The following is an 18,274-nucleotide window of genomic DNA, read 5'->3' on the forward strand; positions in this document are numbered from 1 at the left end:
CTGAAGATGCCAGCCACAAATGCTGATGAAACGTCAGGAAGAAATTCTGCTAGAACATGGCCACATAGCCCGAAAAACCCACAAAAGACCATGAATGACGGCCATGAAAACCTTCAGCTTCACAATAAAGTTCAGTTTTTATTTCAACAAAAGCTTGTCTGCAGTTTAAATGACACATCCACGTTACCATCATTATACCATATTTTAAAACAAAGTGTTTAAAAATGGTCTGCTTCAGTTTGGGGACCCAACATCACATTATTATTTTGGTGGCAGTCGTATTAAGGAGAGGGTGCATTTCACATCAACAGGTGTCAAAGGTAGGATGTCTTGGCACTTGTTTGGTAATCAAGGAATAAATTGTACCAATAAGCTTAGAAGGCTCAATTAGCAGCTACTCTAGTTATGAATGCTTTGGCTTTGTTTCCTTTGAATATAATTACACCAGGTAGGATCTTTGATTGAACTCCTCCCCTCAGTGGAGCTGCAAGAGGGGGGTAGGATTGGCCTTCTCCTTCTGCCTCAAAACCTGTTCTGGAGAAGTGGAAATCCACATGTTATGTATGGGGGGGGGGGGGGGTCTGTCAGGGGGAGGAGAGATGAAGAAAGTCCTGTCACACTAGAGAATGCCCACAAATGTGTACCACTGGATTTAGACATTATTTTTATGTTGATTTTCCTGTAGAAAATAAACACATTTAGTGTCTCAGATCAATACAACATTCTCTTTTTAATACAAAAGATCAAGCCTCTAGGCATTCACCTAATGGATGTAAAGGACATGACTATAAGCACTTCCAGAGTATCAAATACAGTTTAAATACAACCCTTAAAGAGGGCTATTAGGTTCATTATAGCTTGATGTCCTGTGTTTGTGTGCCTTTGCCATCATCATTCCTAGTAAATTTGGTTTTAAAGCTTCTAATGCAGCCTTTAGAGATATAATGTATAATAACAAATGCTGCCTCGTGGTGACTATGACCTCTGTTTTTTAAACCTGAAATATGCAGCAATGCCAGATGTTGCCCAGCATAAATAAACTACATGCATGTAAATCATTTCTAACATATATTTCTCTTATGATTCAGCTATGATTTATTGTGCTTTTTGCATCTGTAATTAAAGAGCAGAGCAGATGGTGAATGCTTAATTTAGAAGGATGTATCTATCAAAATAACCTTTGCTACTGCATAATTACTTGTTATTATCATGGGGATTTCCCCAGCATTCACCATCATGTTTCTAAAATGATTGTTTCTCTCTTCCCCACTCTATCCCTATTTAACACTCAAACATTTGTAGACAATGCAGAATTCTGGAAAATCAAGTCTTGGACATTGTTACTATTCTGCAAATCTTCTTCAAATGCAAGACAACAGGGGATGGAATTATGAGAAGATCAAGCAAAGTTCATAGTAGGGTTGAAGGGAATATTCACCAAATTTTTCACCTTCAACTAGAAAGACCAACAAACACAGTTACTTTTATGCATCCTGTGTGAGAGCAAAAACACAAGTGTTTCCCCCTCAACAATTAACAAGATGCCTCTGCATAACTAACCTCTTGTTCATGACTATTAAACTTGACTACATCCATACTATTGATCTAAGAGACCATTAACTACAGTTTTTTTTACCATGTTTACCTTTATACAGAATACGATACCAAAGATACAATAAAACTGAAAGGGAAACAGTTTCCAAAAAAAAAATATTGTATTTATCTAAAAAAAAACAAAAAACCCAACCTCAGAATGAAGAGATAAAGGAAAACACAACCAAGATCAGCTACATTAAAAGGGGCACCAGTTGCTTTAAGTGTCTATTTTCAAATAAAGTCAGATAAGGAAAGATTAATGGTACTATTTCAAAACTAAGCTACACATATAACTAAATAACATTCTAGTCTTCTTACTGGACTGTATCACTTCAAAATATGGGGGCAACTAATTCTGAAAGCTTCCTTACAAACTGTACAGATGACTGTATGCTTCTGGTGTTGAAACTGTAGCACATTTCTGGAGTGAAAAGGTAAACTCTGACAAAAGTGTACACCAAGTGTGGGCAACAATGGAGAGGTGGGGATTACCTTTGAGTTTCCAGCCACCCAGGAGTCACACTGGCACAGCCAACACAACCAGAAGTTATGCCATTTATCTTCAGGTTTCCTTTCTGGTTCATTTTTAAGGGGTTGGAGGACAACATGTCAATGTGGTGGGGCTTCGGAAGGCTTGTGGGCCACCCCACCACACCCTATGGCAAATTTAAGCTTTATTTAGCCAATTTGGCCCAAGAAATCAACAGATTTTTTTTTAAAAAATGGGGAGGTATGGGGGCTTTAGGGAGAGGGCCATAAAATAGGGCCCCAAGGTCACATACAACAAGTGGGCTACACTTTCCCCATTGCTAGGTTACACTGTGGATACCAGATCTTTCTGTTTCCTTGAGGTGTAATGGATGAAAGGATTAGCAGCTGGAGGGTGGGCTGCTCTACGTGGGGAGTAACATATGATGTAACACTGACACACACAGAAAGATCCAAACTGCAGCAGTTCTTAAACCACCAGTGTCACAGCAATGGAATCCACAACCCACTGTAGCACATCTGTTATGTTCCCCTTTTTCCAGGAATCAAAGATGTAGGTTAGTCTGGCACCAACTGGCTAGCCACCCACCCACCCCACCCACCCCCCGCTCACAATCTAAGGAGCAGAATGAATGGCTGGGGCTTTCAGGGTTGTTTGGTTTTTGTTTTTATTTATTTTTTTATAAAAATAGATTGTACAACAGCAATTGTATCCTTAAATAAAAGGAAAAATGAATCACCTATATTCTTAAAATTAGTATTCTAAATATTAACCATCATAAATGGAGAAGCCATAATATGACCTGCTCTTTTCAATGGGGATAGAGAATACACAATTCCATAAATCTGCATGGGACTTTGGAGAGTAAGTCAAAGTATGGAAATCAAGTATTATAGAAATTATCTAATCAGTTTACATTTTAAGGATTTTTAATTGTGCTATTAATTTTTCCATGAGAGCAATAACCCAGATACATGCACTGATCTAGTGGCAGCCCTTTAAGATCTTTCCATACTGAGATGATATCTAATCTTGCTGGCAGACACAGGAATATAATAAGATTTTTGTGTAACAATTGTGTATTATATTTGGGAAAGAGGATTATAAAAAGTTTCACTGTATTTGCTTTTGATTTCTAAGAAAGGAAACCATACAGATCCAATCAATATGAAATTTACTGATTTCCAATAAAAACCATATTTCAGCAATGCCTTTAATCCCTATTCTCACCTTCAGAGTAAGTGGTAATCTAAAAGGTAGAACTTTAAATTTGGAATTCCCAGTCCTCTTTTTGTAGTACTGTAATCTATACATTGTTGATTTGGATATGCTAGAATGTTTGTGTCTGTTAATAAACTCATTTAGTATTTTCTGCTACAGAGAAAACATTCTGTTAGGTACTGATATAGACAGTTTGAAAAAGGAAGCTTTACTTAAGTAAAATGGACACGTTTATTGAGGCTGTACAATCCAACCAAGACATCTTGAGTTTTCCCCATTTATTTCACTTCTGTCTGATGGATTTGATTAGGGAAGTATAATTTAGTTTAATCAACTTAGATAGTTTAATTAGTTATACTCCCATTCCGTAAATCAAGACTGGTGAAACCTAGGAACTGGAGCCAAATCCAAACATCTAGACATCCTAGTCCAACCCTCTAGATTCCTTAGGCAGCCATGCCTTCTTTCTCAAGATAGAATCATTTGGTGCTTTTCCAGTTTTATTTTTGTACTTTCTAAAAGAATTAAAATGTCACCCCAAAAGCTTACATATTTGCAAGAATGGCATTTAAGTTAAAATGTACTGGTATCTTTAGGCTCATTCTTTTGCCTTTGACCAATCCACCAATGGGTGGGAAATACAGTTCCAATGAACTTTTCTGAAATCAACTTTGGCCCAGACTGAAAAAAAGTTCCTTAGTCTTGCCCCAATTAATGGATAGGAATATCAAGATTTGGACTGCAGCACATGGAGTGGAGGTTAGTAGCAGCTGGTTCACTTCCATGTCAGTGGCATGGTGAATCTTGCCCAAGAATTAGGCTATATCCATCCTACAGAAATAAAGCAGTCTGACACCACATCCTACAGAATATGCAATTTCTGATAGTTTGGTGAGGCATCAGACCTCTCTAACAGATCAGACTGAATACTTCACCAAACTACAAATCCCAGGATAACACAAGATGGAATCATGCCAGTTAGTGGTATCAAACTGCTTTATTTCTTCAGTGTGGAAGAGCTGTTAGAGCTTTAAAGGAATTACCCAAGGTGCTGAACATCATTCCCCAAACAGGTTAAGCAACTTGGTCAGTTCCTTTAAAGTTCACACTAAAAACCTGGAGCAGATTCACATCTCTACTTGCAAGGAAGCCACTAGCTCCCATAGCGGGGAGGTAAATCTCCCCCAAGGAAAAAAGCACACCTAGAGCTACCATTTTATAGTACTGTATAAACTATTATACTTGGACAATGAAAAACAAAGGCCAAATGTACAGGAGTGAGCTGGAAAGAATATGTTTCCATTTACAGAGATTCTTAGTAATGGGTATGTTTTGAAGTTTAAGGCCTTCTGATTTAAATCTCATATGATTTTAATAAATATGATTAAGTTGGGAGAAGCCAGGTGTTAATTAGCTACTCAAAACTTGTATATGTCTTTAAATGAAGCAATTTACCACAACATCACTCATGAAACTAATACTCTCAACTGCTAAATAAATATAGCTGATTGCCCTCTCTCCATACTGCAACCATCTCAACAAATTGGAACGTGGAAAAAATATTTTTCACAATAATTCTCCCAATTTAGATGAAAGTTGGATTATACATGCAACATCTCATCAAAGCTACTTAATGTTGCATAGCAAACAGCTGGAGACATGATCCAATAAAACAGCCTAGTAAAATGTAGCCTGGGAAAATTTTTCATTTGTTTTAATTGATAAGTATTTCATAATGTAAAGCCATAGCAAAAGAAAGCTAAAGCTGCACCGATGACAACTGCCAAAGGCAGAGTAAAAGATAGATATGGGTACATCCTGGGGATGAGTAGGTGTTTACACACCTGTTCCCATGTTGACTCTGGGACCAGCCATTGGTATGCACTCCTTAACTTTCCTCTGTGTCTTTGCTAGTGAGCGGACCCCTGTCACTGTGCCTGATGGAAAAATGGAGTGACTGCCTAAGTGGGTGCAGCCAGGTGCCCTATTTCCATATTAGGAGTTGTGATGGGGGTGGGGGGTCTGCTCACTAATGGAGATGCAGGGGGGAAGTAAGGAGTGTGTGGGCTGTCTAAACAGCCAGGCTTTGCTGCAGAGTTTCTGGCTCCAGGGCTTTGGCCTGCATTATCCAAACAGGATGACACAAGGTTGTGGGGAACAGTGGCCTTTTGGCCTATTTGGGCACCCTCCCAGGGAGAGGAGAATCTACAGCAGTTATGTTGTCCTATCCATTGGAGGCAGTGACTTAACTTTTTATTATTTTCTAACCTTCTCACATTGATTCCAGTGAGATAATTCTCCTTTTGTTTCGTGTCTTTTAGATTGTAAGCCTGAGGGCAGGGAACTGTCTGATTAAAAATAATATTGTAAGCCTCCCTGAGAGCCATTAGGGCTGAAGGGTGGGATATAAATACCTAAATAAATAAATAAATTATTATATCAGCTCCTGATACCTTTGAGGCAGGGTATGTCTCTCAAGGGAAGGAGGAAATTTAGGATCCTGTGGATTCACAGCATCCCCAACAAATCCCAAGAACAATCAGTTTCCAGCATAGCAATGCCATTTTTACATTGGGAAGTCTTTTTGTGATAGACCTCCCTCTCCAAAAGCAAAGAGGGAGATCTGCAGCATCCTAACACCAAGCAAAGAATCAAACTGGTGCTACTCAACGTAGTGGTCCATGGACCAGTGCTGGTTCATGAATCAGCAGCTGCCATTCTTGGAAGAGTTTCCAGGAAATAAAATAACCATTGTAGCAAATGGGCACAAATACCGTACCAATTCCTGGCACATGGGGGGGACCCAGTCTCCCACCTCAGATGGGTTAAAGGGCACTATATTAAATTACATCAGGCCCAATATTATGTACTTTATGCATATTAATATACTTTGCAACAGGTTTTTTCTTTGCATGTGTTTCTTTGTAAAATAATGCATGTAGTTGTAATATGTAATTCCATTGGCTGTGCTAAGAGAATTTTTAAAATGTTAGTAATACTGAGAGCAAGCAACAAAACAATTATCTGAAAAATAGAATGATGTCTAAGAAAGACATTTTGGTACAGCTCCTTAAATTGATTTCATATTTTTGCATGTCTTCAATGACAGTTTCCCAAACCATATAGTGAATACTTAAATGATAAGATATTTCACCTCCAGTTATACCACCTTCACTAATTTGCAGAGAAGTCTGACCTGACAAAGAGTTTGAGTGACTGCATATAAAATTTGCCAAGCTGTAGTATCAAGAAGAATCAAACACACATAAATGATACTTATAAAACACAAACACTCCTACACTTGCTTCATCTTTTGTACACTTTACTAAATGAAAATAACCATTAAATCATGCTGCTGTACATTCTTTATTTTAATTTAAATAGTTCTTTTGTGGAGTTCCCCATACTAACGTACTACACAGCAGCACACAAAATTCATTAAAAATGTTTTACAACAAGTTATATTCATCAAAGCAATCATTCTTACATATTCAACAAAATCATGATTATAATTAAAGAAGCTGGGCTTTTATTTAAATTGTTCTAAAAAAAAAAAAACCCTGTATCAAATATGAAGTTAATGAAAACTGACCTGACTTTGAAAGTAAGTTTTTCCTTGGTTCTTCAGGGCCTTCAATTGGCTGATCAGCAAGGAAAACTCGTGCTTGATCCACAGCATTTAGAATGGCTTGTTCTTTATCTTTCAGTTCACGCCTGAGTGCCTTTCCAAAAGAAAAGAAAAAAACCAGGAGTGTCACTTGTAGACTAAGGCAGAGGACAATATATGGCACCAAAACTCTATTTCTATTCCCTTGATCACACCATGCCTGTTTATAAAATTATTATTATTATTATTAACCTTTATTTATAAAGCGCTGTAAATTTACACAGCGCTGTACATAAATTTTTTAGTCAGACGGTTCCCTGCCCCCAGGCTTACAATCTAAAAGACACGACACAAAAGGAGAAGGGAATGGTGGTGGGGAATAGGATCAGGTCCAGCAGATCTTTTCCACCTCCGAGGCCTGAACCAAGGCAGATGGACTGGAGGAAGGGCTTGGCTTCTTGATGGATGGTTAAAAGGAAAAAAATACTAAAGGGTCAAGTTAATATGCAAAATATCTCCATCACGCATGATGAAAGGCCCATCTATCCCAGCTGTCACTGCTGTGACCTCAGAGGCACAGAAGATGAGCCAGACACAGATCCATCATGCCTTAACCCCACCAACTGATGAGTGGCCCTTCCTCCATGCCAACTGCCACTACTGTGGCCTTGGAGGAAGAGAAGTGTAGGCTGTACTTGCCGGACTCAACTGCCTCCTCCACCACTATTCCCTTTTCCTTGTATGTCCTGTCTGATTAGATTGTAAACCTGAGGGCAGGGAACTGTCAAATTTAAAAAAATATATATGTAAGTTGCTCTGGGAGCCATTTTGGAAGAAGGGAAGGATAAAAATCCTCAAAATGATTAACTATAGAAAACTAGTTCACTATTGTGAACATGAGAAAATATAATATAAGGGAGATAAAACAATACATTATGTAAAACCATAAATATTTTTGTTTGTTTGACTGTTTAACTAAAAAACTGAGAAGAGAAGAATTAGACCCAAAATAAGAGGAGAATTATGAGATTTCATTAACAAAATCATTAACAGGTGAGGATTACATGAAAGGAAGTAGTGTTAGTCTTGCTAGACTGGGGCTGAGTCCGTAGAGGACATGCCCTCTGCAGGCAAGAAGTGATGAACAAGATTTTTTTCAGCACACCACAGCATCAGCATGGTGTACTATGAGTTTAATACTGTATGCTGAGATGGATAATATCAGCCATTGCTGCTTAGCACCATATAGTCTGAAACTACTGTGAGTGACCCATGAGTTTCTGGACTCTTACTTTCAGCAATCTCAGCAAGCATGTCCTATATTATAGACTATGGGAACTGTAATCCAGAAGTATCAAGAAGGCCACTAGACCCCACTTCACCCCAGGGCTCTAAAGAGAATTGTTCTCAAGCTGCCAAGAAATGGATGGCAACTTCAGAAAAAGGAATCAAAGCTTGTTTTATTTTAACAGACTTTCCTTTTCTTTTTGACAGGACATTATTAGTTTTCAGAGTATCAAAAAGAATATACAATTCTGTTATACCTAAAAGCAAAGTAGTGTTTTACGCAAGAAAACATATCTTTAATATGCATGGAAATATAGTCCAACTAGAATTCTCCAGTACTTCATTTTTTAATATTTTAATATGATAGTACTTGATTGAAAATCAGAACTATGAAAGTTAGATAAAAATAAGGCACAAAACCCCAAAAGCATGAAGAGAGCTATAATCATAATTGTTATTATTTCTTTAGAAAATGATAACACACATCAAAAACACATTTCACAGTACTATTTTGATTTGGACAGTATGCAATAGCTATTTTCCAAAAGAGAAAATTGTAAGATTATGCTTCATAGAATTTTATGAGCAGGGATCTATTGCATATTTGTTTGAATTTTATATTTGAACAAATTTACACACACAGCCTCAATCTATGCTTAGTAGCTTTTCTTATCATAACATTTCTGATTTCATTTTTGTCTGGGCCATACTATTCTCAGATTTAAAATGATGAGATGTTCAGCAGGTCACCTGCTTAAAATGATGTATCATATGAAGTAAGTGCATAATCTTATAATACTGAGAATAATATGTCTTACTAAGCACCAGGAAAGCAGTTCATTAATAGAAGCATAGAATCATAGAATTGTAGAGTTGGAAGAGACCACAAGGGCCATCCAGTCCAACCCCCTACCATGCAGGAACTATTCAATCAAAGCATCCCTGACAGATGACCATCAAGCCTCTGTTTAAAGACCTCCAGGGAAGGAGACTCCACTACACTCTGAGGAAGGAGTGTGTTCCACTGTCAAACAGCCCTTACTGTCAGGAATGTTGAGGTGGAATCTCTTTTCCTGGAGCTTGCATCCATTGCTCCAGGTCCTGTTCTCTGGAGCAGCAGAAAACAAGCTTATTCCCTCCTCAGTGAGACAATCCAAAATGAATCATAAAATCATAGAATAATAGAGTTGGAAGAGACCGCAAGTGCCATCCAGTCCAACCCCCTGCCATGCAGGAAATCCAAATCAAAGCATTCCCGACAGATGGCCTCTGTTTAAAGACCTCTAAGGAAGGAGACTCCATCACTCTCCATTGAAGGAGTGTGTTCCACCATCAAACCGCCTTTACTGTCAGGACGTTCTTCCTAATGTTGAGGTGGAATCTCTTTTCCTGGAGCTTGCATCCATTGTTCCAGGTCCTAGTCTCTGGAGCAGCAGAAAACAAGCTTGCTTCCTCCTCAATATGACATCCCTTCAAATATTTAAACAGGGCTATCATATCACCTCTTAACTTTCTCTTCTCCAGGCTAAACATCCCCAGCTCCGTAAGTCATTCCTCATAGGACATGGTTTCTAGACCCTTCACCATTTTAGTCGCCCTCCTTTGGACACACTCCAGTTTCTCAACATCCTATTTGAATTGTGGTGCCCAGAACTGGACACAATATTCCAGGTGGGGCCTGACCAAAGCAGAATACAGTGGCACTATTACTTCCCTTGATCTAGACACTATACTTTTAATATAGTGGGTCCTTGGTATCCACTGAGGTTAGGTACTAGAGAACACACACCCATGGATACCAAAATCTGTAGGTGGTCAAATCCAATTAAATACAATGGCATAGTAAAATGGTGTCTCATATAAAATGGAAAAATCATGGTGTGTGCTTTTTTATTTATTTATGTTTTTTAGAATATGTTTAAGCCATGGATGGTAATCCATGGATACAGAGGGCTGACTGTAGTTATTAATAATACTGATTGTGACCTGGAATCAAATGTATACCAACATGCACTTAATGCCTCTTATTAGGTTGATATATCCACTGAACACCTCCACTTAATAAGCACTCATAGATTCTGAGATTTTCTTGCTAGAGCACCAGATTTCTATGACAAATGGCTTGGTGCTTTTAAAACTAACCAACATGGCACTGTTGTCTGTTTACATAAAGATCCAAAATCCCACTGGGCTTGCCTAAAGTCATTCCTACATCCCTGCTGTTCTGTTTAATAATTATTTCTGATTAAGCAGTCAGATGAATAGTTCCATGTGTTTTGTAAGGCAAAGGGCATTTTTCTTACTGAATTAAAAATAAAAATGTATGAACATGCATACATTTTAATACATTTTTTACTCTCTTTCTTTGCCTTGTACATGTGTGGTACAACAAAATCATCAAAGGACTAAACCATAAACATTACTTCATAATCATCTGTTATCAGTTTTGATTTGTTTCACTCTTTCACTAAAACTCTGAGAAATATAGCTGGTTTATTTCAACTGGAGAATTTTATATGTATTCCAGCATATTAATAAAATCCAGGAATGACTATGTATACTCTCTGGAATATGTTTATGGTGATATGCATTTTGTAATATTGTGTGAATGCTAACATCTCCACAAAATGAGCTCTAAAAAACCCATTTCAGGATTGGAGTTATGTTCTCTTTATTATGAATACTGTCAGAATAGAACTTTTACCCCCTTTTTAAGTCAAACATCACACTGCAGGAGGTTTACTGCTTCTCTAATTTTTAAAGATCTATTACATAACACCATAATTTCTGAAGGAGGGGAGAAGGGGGGAAATCATGCCAAAATGACCATCTTACTTCAAAAGTACTAAGCCATTTGTAGGCATATCAAACTTTTCCCTAGGCTTATGCCAAATAGACCAGTCTGGTAAAAATTTCTGATAGATGAGGGGGAATCCATTTTCAATTAGAAAACATGAGCTTTCCTTAAAAAACAGAACATATAATCTAAATCAGTTTTATTAGGCTTCAGTTCAGTGGGCATTTTATTTGAGCCTGGATGTTTGTTCTTTCACAGGTTTATGTTCTAATATAGTCCAGTGGTGTTGAATTACCTTGTCATTATTACAGAGCCAGGGGTTGGAGAAACCTGGTTCTTTTATAGATTTGGATGGAAATGGAAAGCCTTAGGGGGCACAGTGTCTGGGGAAATGTAGTTTTTATAGGTCTTACAAGAAATCAAGAAGCTTGGCTATAACAGAAATCCTATATTGCAATGAAAGAGACATTCTCTAGAAATACCAATTTGTTATAGCAATCTGGGTGCATGAATTCTTTTTTTTACAAGGCAGATCATATATGCATCACGCACGTGCCTGGGAACAGGGACTAATTTTACCAACTCCTCCACTCCTAATATTAGTTTATATTCTTAAAAGATTCAATAAGAACTAGATGAATTTTTAATATTTTAAAATGCCCTTTTCAAAAAATTGGAAGTTAGATTTGAAAATTAATACAATAATGTTTAATGTTAACATCTGGAAAATGAATTATCAGATTAATCAAGCTATCATTAATTAACCTGTTGACCAAGATATTCATGCAACCCAGACCATGGGATTTACAGAGAATAGTATGGAGGTTGTCACTGTTGTTGTGTTGTTTTATGTTTCTTCAAGTTGTTTCCAGTTTATGGTGGCTCTATGATGAGCCTATCACAGGGTTTTCTTAGCAATATTTGTTTAGAGGTTTACCTTTGCCTCTGAGGGAGTGTGATGTGCCCAAAGTCACCCAATGGATTTCCAAAGATTTCAAACCCTGGTCTGTAGTCCAATGCTCTATAAACCTAGGGTTGCCATAAGTGAGGACCTCCAAACCGGGACAAATGTAGGACAAATGTAGGGCAACATTTTCAAATGTAGGACACATTTTTATAAAAATGGAGGACGCACAAAAATGAGGTTTTTTTTTAAAAAAATGTTAATATAAATGCATGTTTTTAGGCATGATCAAAATGGAGGACATTTTGGCATTATTCTTAGGCAGAAATGTATTTGCCCTCGGGTTCAACTGTACTTCTCAGAAGTGTGTACTTGGACAAGGGACTGTGGTTTTTCTTCACTGCGCATGAGTTTGTAAAAATCACAGCAAGTTACATTGGCCGTGCCTCAGAGGCTTGTTGATATCATCATCATAATCATCCTCCTCCTCATCATCATCATCATCATCATCATCACCACTATAATTGGCCAAGAAAGGCAGACTTGTTAGCATTCAAAGCACCATAAATACACAAAAAATGCACTTGCATATATTTAATAATAAAAAATAATGAAAATATAAATAAAAAACAAGGCAGGGGTGTACAGTATATATTTGATAATAAAAATTAATGTAATAAAATAATAAAACAAGCAATAATAAAAATTAATGAAATAAAATAAAACAAGCAATAATAAAAATTAATAAAATAAAATAAAAACAAGCAATAATAAAAATTAATAAAATAAAATAAAAACAAGCAATAATAAAAATTAATAAAATAAAATAAAAACAAGCAATAATAAAAATTAATAAAATACTGTAAAATAAAAACAAGCAATAATAAAAATTAATGAAATAAAATAAAAAGCAATAATAAAAATTAATAAAATAAAAAAGCAATAATAAAAATTAATAAAATAAAAAGCAATAATAAAAATTAATAAAATAAAAAAGCAATAATAAAAATTAATAAAATAAAAAAGCAATAATAAAAATTAATAAAATAAAAACAAGCAATAATAAAAATTAATAAAATAAAACAAGCAATAATAAAAATTAATAAAATAAAAACAAGCAATAATAAAAATTAATAAAATAAAATAAAAACAAGCAATAATAAAAATTAATAAAATAAAATAAAAACAAGCAATAATAAAAATTAATAAAATAAAATAAAAACAAGCAATAATAAAAATTAATAAAATAAAATAAAAACAAGCAATAATAAAAATTAATAAAATAAAAAAGCAATAATAAAAATTAATAAAATAAAAAAGCAATAATAAAAATTAAAAAAATTAAATAAAATAAGTATTTTATATTTTAAAAAATAATTTTAAACCCCCAAAATACCAAGGCAGACCTAATGGCCACTGAGTCAGCTCTCCTCCTCCTCCTCCTCCTCCTCCTTCTTCTCTGGCCCAATTCTGCCCTGGCCTTCAGGCACCCTTCCTCCGGCTCCTTCCTCCTCCTCCTCCTCCTCCTCTCTCCCTCCTCCTCCTTAGGATGCCTGGCGCGGGAGGAAGGGAAGCGGGGCAAGCACGCGCGCGCATGCGCGCGCGCAGAGGGAATGGAGCAGGCGCGCGCGCGGAGGGAATGGGGAAGGCGCGCGCGCTGCCAATGGCCCCTACTGAGGCCTGGGCAGCGCGCAAGCTCTCCCAGTGGGGGCGCGGTGGCAGCGGCGCTTGCCGGCCCGCCGAGGAAGAGGAGGAAGGTGGAGCCGGAGGAGGAGGAGATGGGTCGGCGCCGCAGCAGCGGCAATGGCCGAAGCGGACCCCCCAAGCCGGGAACAAGGCACGGGTGGGGGCCCAAACCGGACCGTGACCGGGAGGGGCCCCCCGAAACCGTGAATGTCACGGGGGCCGCCGGGATATGGCAACCCTATATAAACCATATACCATCCTGCCACTGCTTATTTTAGGGAAACACATTTCATTATTGCTACCTTCAAAAGGATTCTTTTTAAAGTTGCCTGGCTCCAACCTGGATTTTTCCACATGGGAACATTATAGAACTGTTGCGTGGAATAGTGTGAGTACAACACATATGGGAACTGTCAGGTAAGGAAAGGGTGTTCTAAAACGTGGGATTTAATCTTAAAACCTCAATTCAGTTAGTCACTCATCTGTATCTTTTTTTTCTTCCTACCCCCACCAAAATGTACACTTCACTCACTCTTCAAACGCCTTGTTAGCTAAAGGTTAATAAGGTGTGATTTATTCTAGTTACTGGACACTAATCCACCACAAGTACATCACTAAGTGGATAGCTACAGCAATCATTCACTGCCTCAAGGGTGGAGCGTTCTTAATCAGAAATGATTTGATAGCCTCTGAATATATGCATATATATTTTTTCTGTTCAACTTGATTCTTTCTGCTTCCCCATTCCGAACCGAGAAGCAGGCTGCATCCCCACTGAGCCATGACAGTTAAAGTAGTGTCAAACTGGATTATTTCTGAGGCGTCTATAGACAATTGCCCCTGCGCGCGAGAGGCCAAAGGCCCCAGCCCGGTCCTGCCGCCGTTTGCCGCTGGGGCCTTTGGCCTCTCGCGCGCAGGGGCAATTGTCTATAGACGCCTCAGAAATAATCCAGTTTGACACTACTTTAACTGTCATGGCTCAGTTCTATGGAATTCCGGGAACTGTAGTTTTGTCAGACTTTTAGACTTCTCTGTCAGAGGGTTCTGGTGCCACAATAAACTATAATTCCCAGAACTCTGTAACATTGAGCCATGGCAATTAAAGTGATGTCAAACTGGATTATTTCTGTAGTGTGGATGCACATGTAGTCTACAAAGATCAGTGGTAAATAACATGCAGGGGCCAGGAAGACATCTAAAATGTTGGAATTACAATCATACATATATTCATACATATTTAATCAAATATCTTTTTTCTTCATAATAAAAAATGGTATTTTTCAGTAGTCTGAAAACAGTGGAATTACTGTCTTCACAATCAGGTCTTTTTTCACATTTAATCATGTCATAATGTTGGTAATAAAAAGTCCAAAAATAGTTTAGTAGTTATTTCATATTCTAGAACCTGCCAATTAATACCACATAAAGAATGAATTACAGTGCACCTGCGCTATACGCAGGCATGCTATACATGGCTTCCTGCTCACACGGAAGCTGCATGACAATATAAATAATGGCGTCCGTGCGCACACACCATACCGCCGCTGTGTGTACACGCCCCATTGTTTCCTATGGGGCTCGAGCGTACTTGGATTTTCCCTTACGCGCAGAGTAGTGGTGGTCCGGAACAGATCCCCACGTAAGGAGAGGGCCCACTGCATTTTCAAGCATTAGGGTTTGTAATATTTAGCTATACTGATTAGGTGATAAGTTAAAAACGCAAAATATAGTGAACACATCTGTCAAGAGTCCATTCTTCTCAAGGCAGTATTGACAATGATAATTTCTAAACATTTTGTACTGCCATGTAAACAGACTGCAGTCTCTATAGAAGCTGTGAAATCCAAGAAGCCTGGCAAAATATGATCCTTCAAAAAGAAAATGGGTGTTAGAAGAGAGAATCTAAACAAAGAAAAGAGGGAACAAATATTAGGCATCTAGTCATAAAGCAGGAACCCCTACTGTTCTCTAGCCAGTGCCTATAAAGTTAAAAATGCACTGGATAGATTTTACACACTTCTAGAAGGATCCACCATCTGTACTTCAATTTCCTTGTCTTTTTGTTGCCGAGACCATAAGACTCTTTGTTCTAGTAATTTCTTTTATTTATGTAATTTAAATTTTGGAAACTTGTTACTAAAAATGATAACGCAATTTTCATCTATTCACTCTACTTAATATGTGACACATTCACCATTTTCAAGAATTCTAGGTATTTTTGGCAAGAAAATACAGGAAAATGAAAGAAACTAGACCGAAGTTGTTGGGTGCAGGCAAGGAATGGTGAAAACTAAGAATGGACTTAAGTATGCAAACAAATTAAAAAACATATTAGTCACACAGAGTTGATACATCATACATATAACAACATTTTATGAATTTCATGATGAAGGAAAGAGCTATCACTTTGGTAAATATAATCTATCAATTCATTTTCAGCCATAAATTTAGAAAAAAGTGCTTCTAATGGTCTAAGAGTACTATAAGAAGAATCTGAAAGGCCTTCCATGCATGTAATCAAAACATCAACAGCTGCAGAAATATTGAAATTAGGTATCTGTTCCCTGTCGCTACTAGAAGCACAGAAAAGTTATAACTGGTTTTCTAAAAACACGATAATCTTTTAAAGAACTCAAGTGTAACATGATGGAAACTGTCCTAAACATCCAAGAAACTATACGTTATATACAAACTTAATTTTGGCTATACACAAATAGCCCCCCCCCCCCCCCCCATGAGGAAAAATAGTAACCTGTGATGTATATACTTACATATATATCACAGGATATCTTAAATTCCTTTGAATGATGCCATCTTAAATACCCTAAAGGCACCAGTTCCTGTCTGATTGTGGAAGCTAAGCAGGGTCACTCACGCTTAGTACATGGATGGGAGATCACCAACAAATACCAGGTACTATAGACTGTATTTCAGAGAGAGGAACTGGCAAAACCACCCATCTGGGTTTTCCTTGCCTAATAAAACCCTATGAAATTCATGGTGTCACCATACGTTGATGGACAGCTAGAAGGCACATACACACACATAACTCAGGTGACTTACCACTGTTCATGAAATAAGTGTAACAATTAAATCACACCAAATATTTAAGAGTTTGCAGGAATGTCCACTGAAGAACAGCGGACTCATATACAGAAATGTCCGCTGCAGAACAGCAAACTCAGAACAACTTGCTCATATGCAACCTCTGTCTAGAAGATCTAGTTGATATAAAGTCTGGTGTGGAACTGCTTTTCTGTCCCCACACATTTGATTGGATTTAGATTTAGCTACATGTAAATGGGCTGGCATAGGGGGGCCCACAGCCGGCGGGTCGAATAAGGTGGTTTCCAGCCACTTTGGGGCATGGCATTCAGATGATGCATGCCCCCCCCCCCCCCGGCAGATGGAAGCTGTGCAGAAAGCACGCCAAGCCAGGAAAGGCCAGCACAAAAGGGAGTGGCAAGGAGCCGCTCCTGCCAGTGTCCCATTCAGGACCCCAGCAGTGGCCTACTTTAAGATCAGGCTGTGTGGTCACCACGGTCTCCACCCAACTATGGCCAGAATGGCCTCTGGTCACCCTTTTGGCCAGTCTGTTTGACACCTGAGTTCCTGGTATCACATCTAAAAGTAAAAGCGAATGTGGAATCATATTCAACTGACAATGTATTTCAATACTACTAGACTGGCCTAAATTCAATTGTTAGTTTCAACTGAACTTGAATTCTTGGAGCATGCATAAATGAACTGAATCAATGGGTCTACTTTAATTGAGACTCACAAGTGGACTTAGGCCAATAGTTCTGCTATACGATTAATCTCTTCTATCCTTTCTCATAATTATTTAGCACCTAAAGATTTTTTCAAATTACCTATATTTGTTGTTTGCCAAATGTTATCCACAGTATGCTTTCTATTAATTTTGCCCACAGTTACTCTCCTTCTCTTTTCCTCCAAATACCCCCAGCCTTCTCCTGACTTCTGCTTGTATGTTTCTGCTTTTAAGTTAACTTCAGAGGTGTTTTCTGACCTCATGGGAACTGCAGCGTGTTTCACTGGATAAGAATGTCTCAGGAATATCTCTGAGTATAGAATTAATGTCCCATAATGCTCAAATACTGAGAGGGAAAAAACACATGCTCATGTTTAGTAGAATACTTGTTTTGAAAAGCTGACAGGTTTCCTTTTCTACATAAAACGTAAGCAACATTATTTTTATTTCCTAAAAATACAGTGCGCCTACATCATACATGGGTGCACGCCATATGCAGCTTTCAGCTTACACTGAAGCTTCACACCGGAAGTATCAATGGTGCGCAAGCCACACCACGCTGCATGCACAAACCCCATTGTTTTCAATGGGGCTCAAGCATATGTGCTATTTGTCTTACGAGGGGGGGTCCCAGAATGTATCCCCCGCGTAAGGGAACAGCTCACTGTACTACCAAAGAGAACACTTGTTATGAAATTATAAAAGAGAAAATTGACCTGAATCCCAGGGAAAATAATTCTTTTTTTTTCTTTTTCTTTTTTAAAGTTATGTACAGGAAGAACCAGATTAGAGTTGGGTGGAGTCTGTCACAAGTGCAAAGTATGGCTGCTGATCAAAATGTTTCCAGACTGTGAAAAAGTTTTTATTTGGGGGCAGATTCCAGAATTGTGGGCAGGTTCCAGAACATTGTGGGG

The 18,274-nt window shown here is 37.9% G+C and overlaps 1 protein-coding gene across 3 annotated transcripts in view; it reads right to left on the reverse strand.

Moving 5' to 3' along the window:
• The window catches only part of UTRN (utrophin), a 446,595-nt gene that overhangs the window by 113,940 nt on the left and 314,381 nt on the right, over positions 1 to 18,274 (reverse strand). For all 3 annotated transcript variants that reach the window (XM_089530248.1, XM_089530249.1, XM_089530250.1), the window contains exon 55: positions 6,900 to 7,029. In XM_089530248.1, the coding sequence (XP_089386374.1) occupies positions 6,900 to 7,029 (130 nt within the window). The remainder of the gene's footprint in view (positions 1 to 6,899; positions 7,030 to 18,274) is intronic.

The sequence above is a fragment of the Sceloporus occidentalis genome, unplaced genomic scaffold, assembly GCF_023333645.1.
Source record: "Sceloporus occidentalis isolate IW3139 unplaced genomic scaffold, rSceOcc1.0.p SCAF_6, whole genome shotgun sequence".
Taxonomy (NCBI): Eukaryota; Metazoa; Chordata; class Lepidosauria; order Squamata; family Phrynosomatidae; genus Sceloporus; species Sceloporus occidentalis.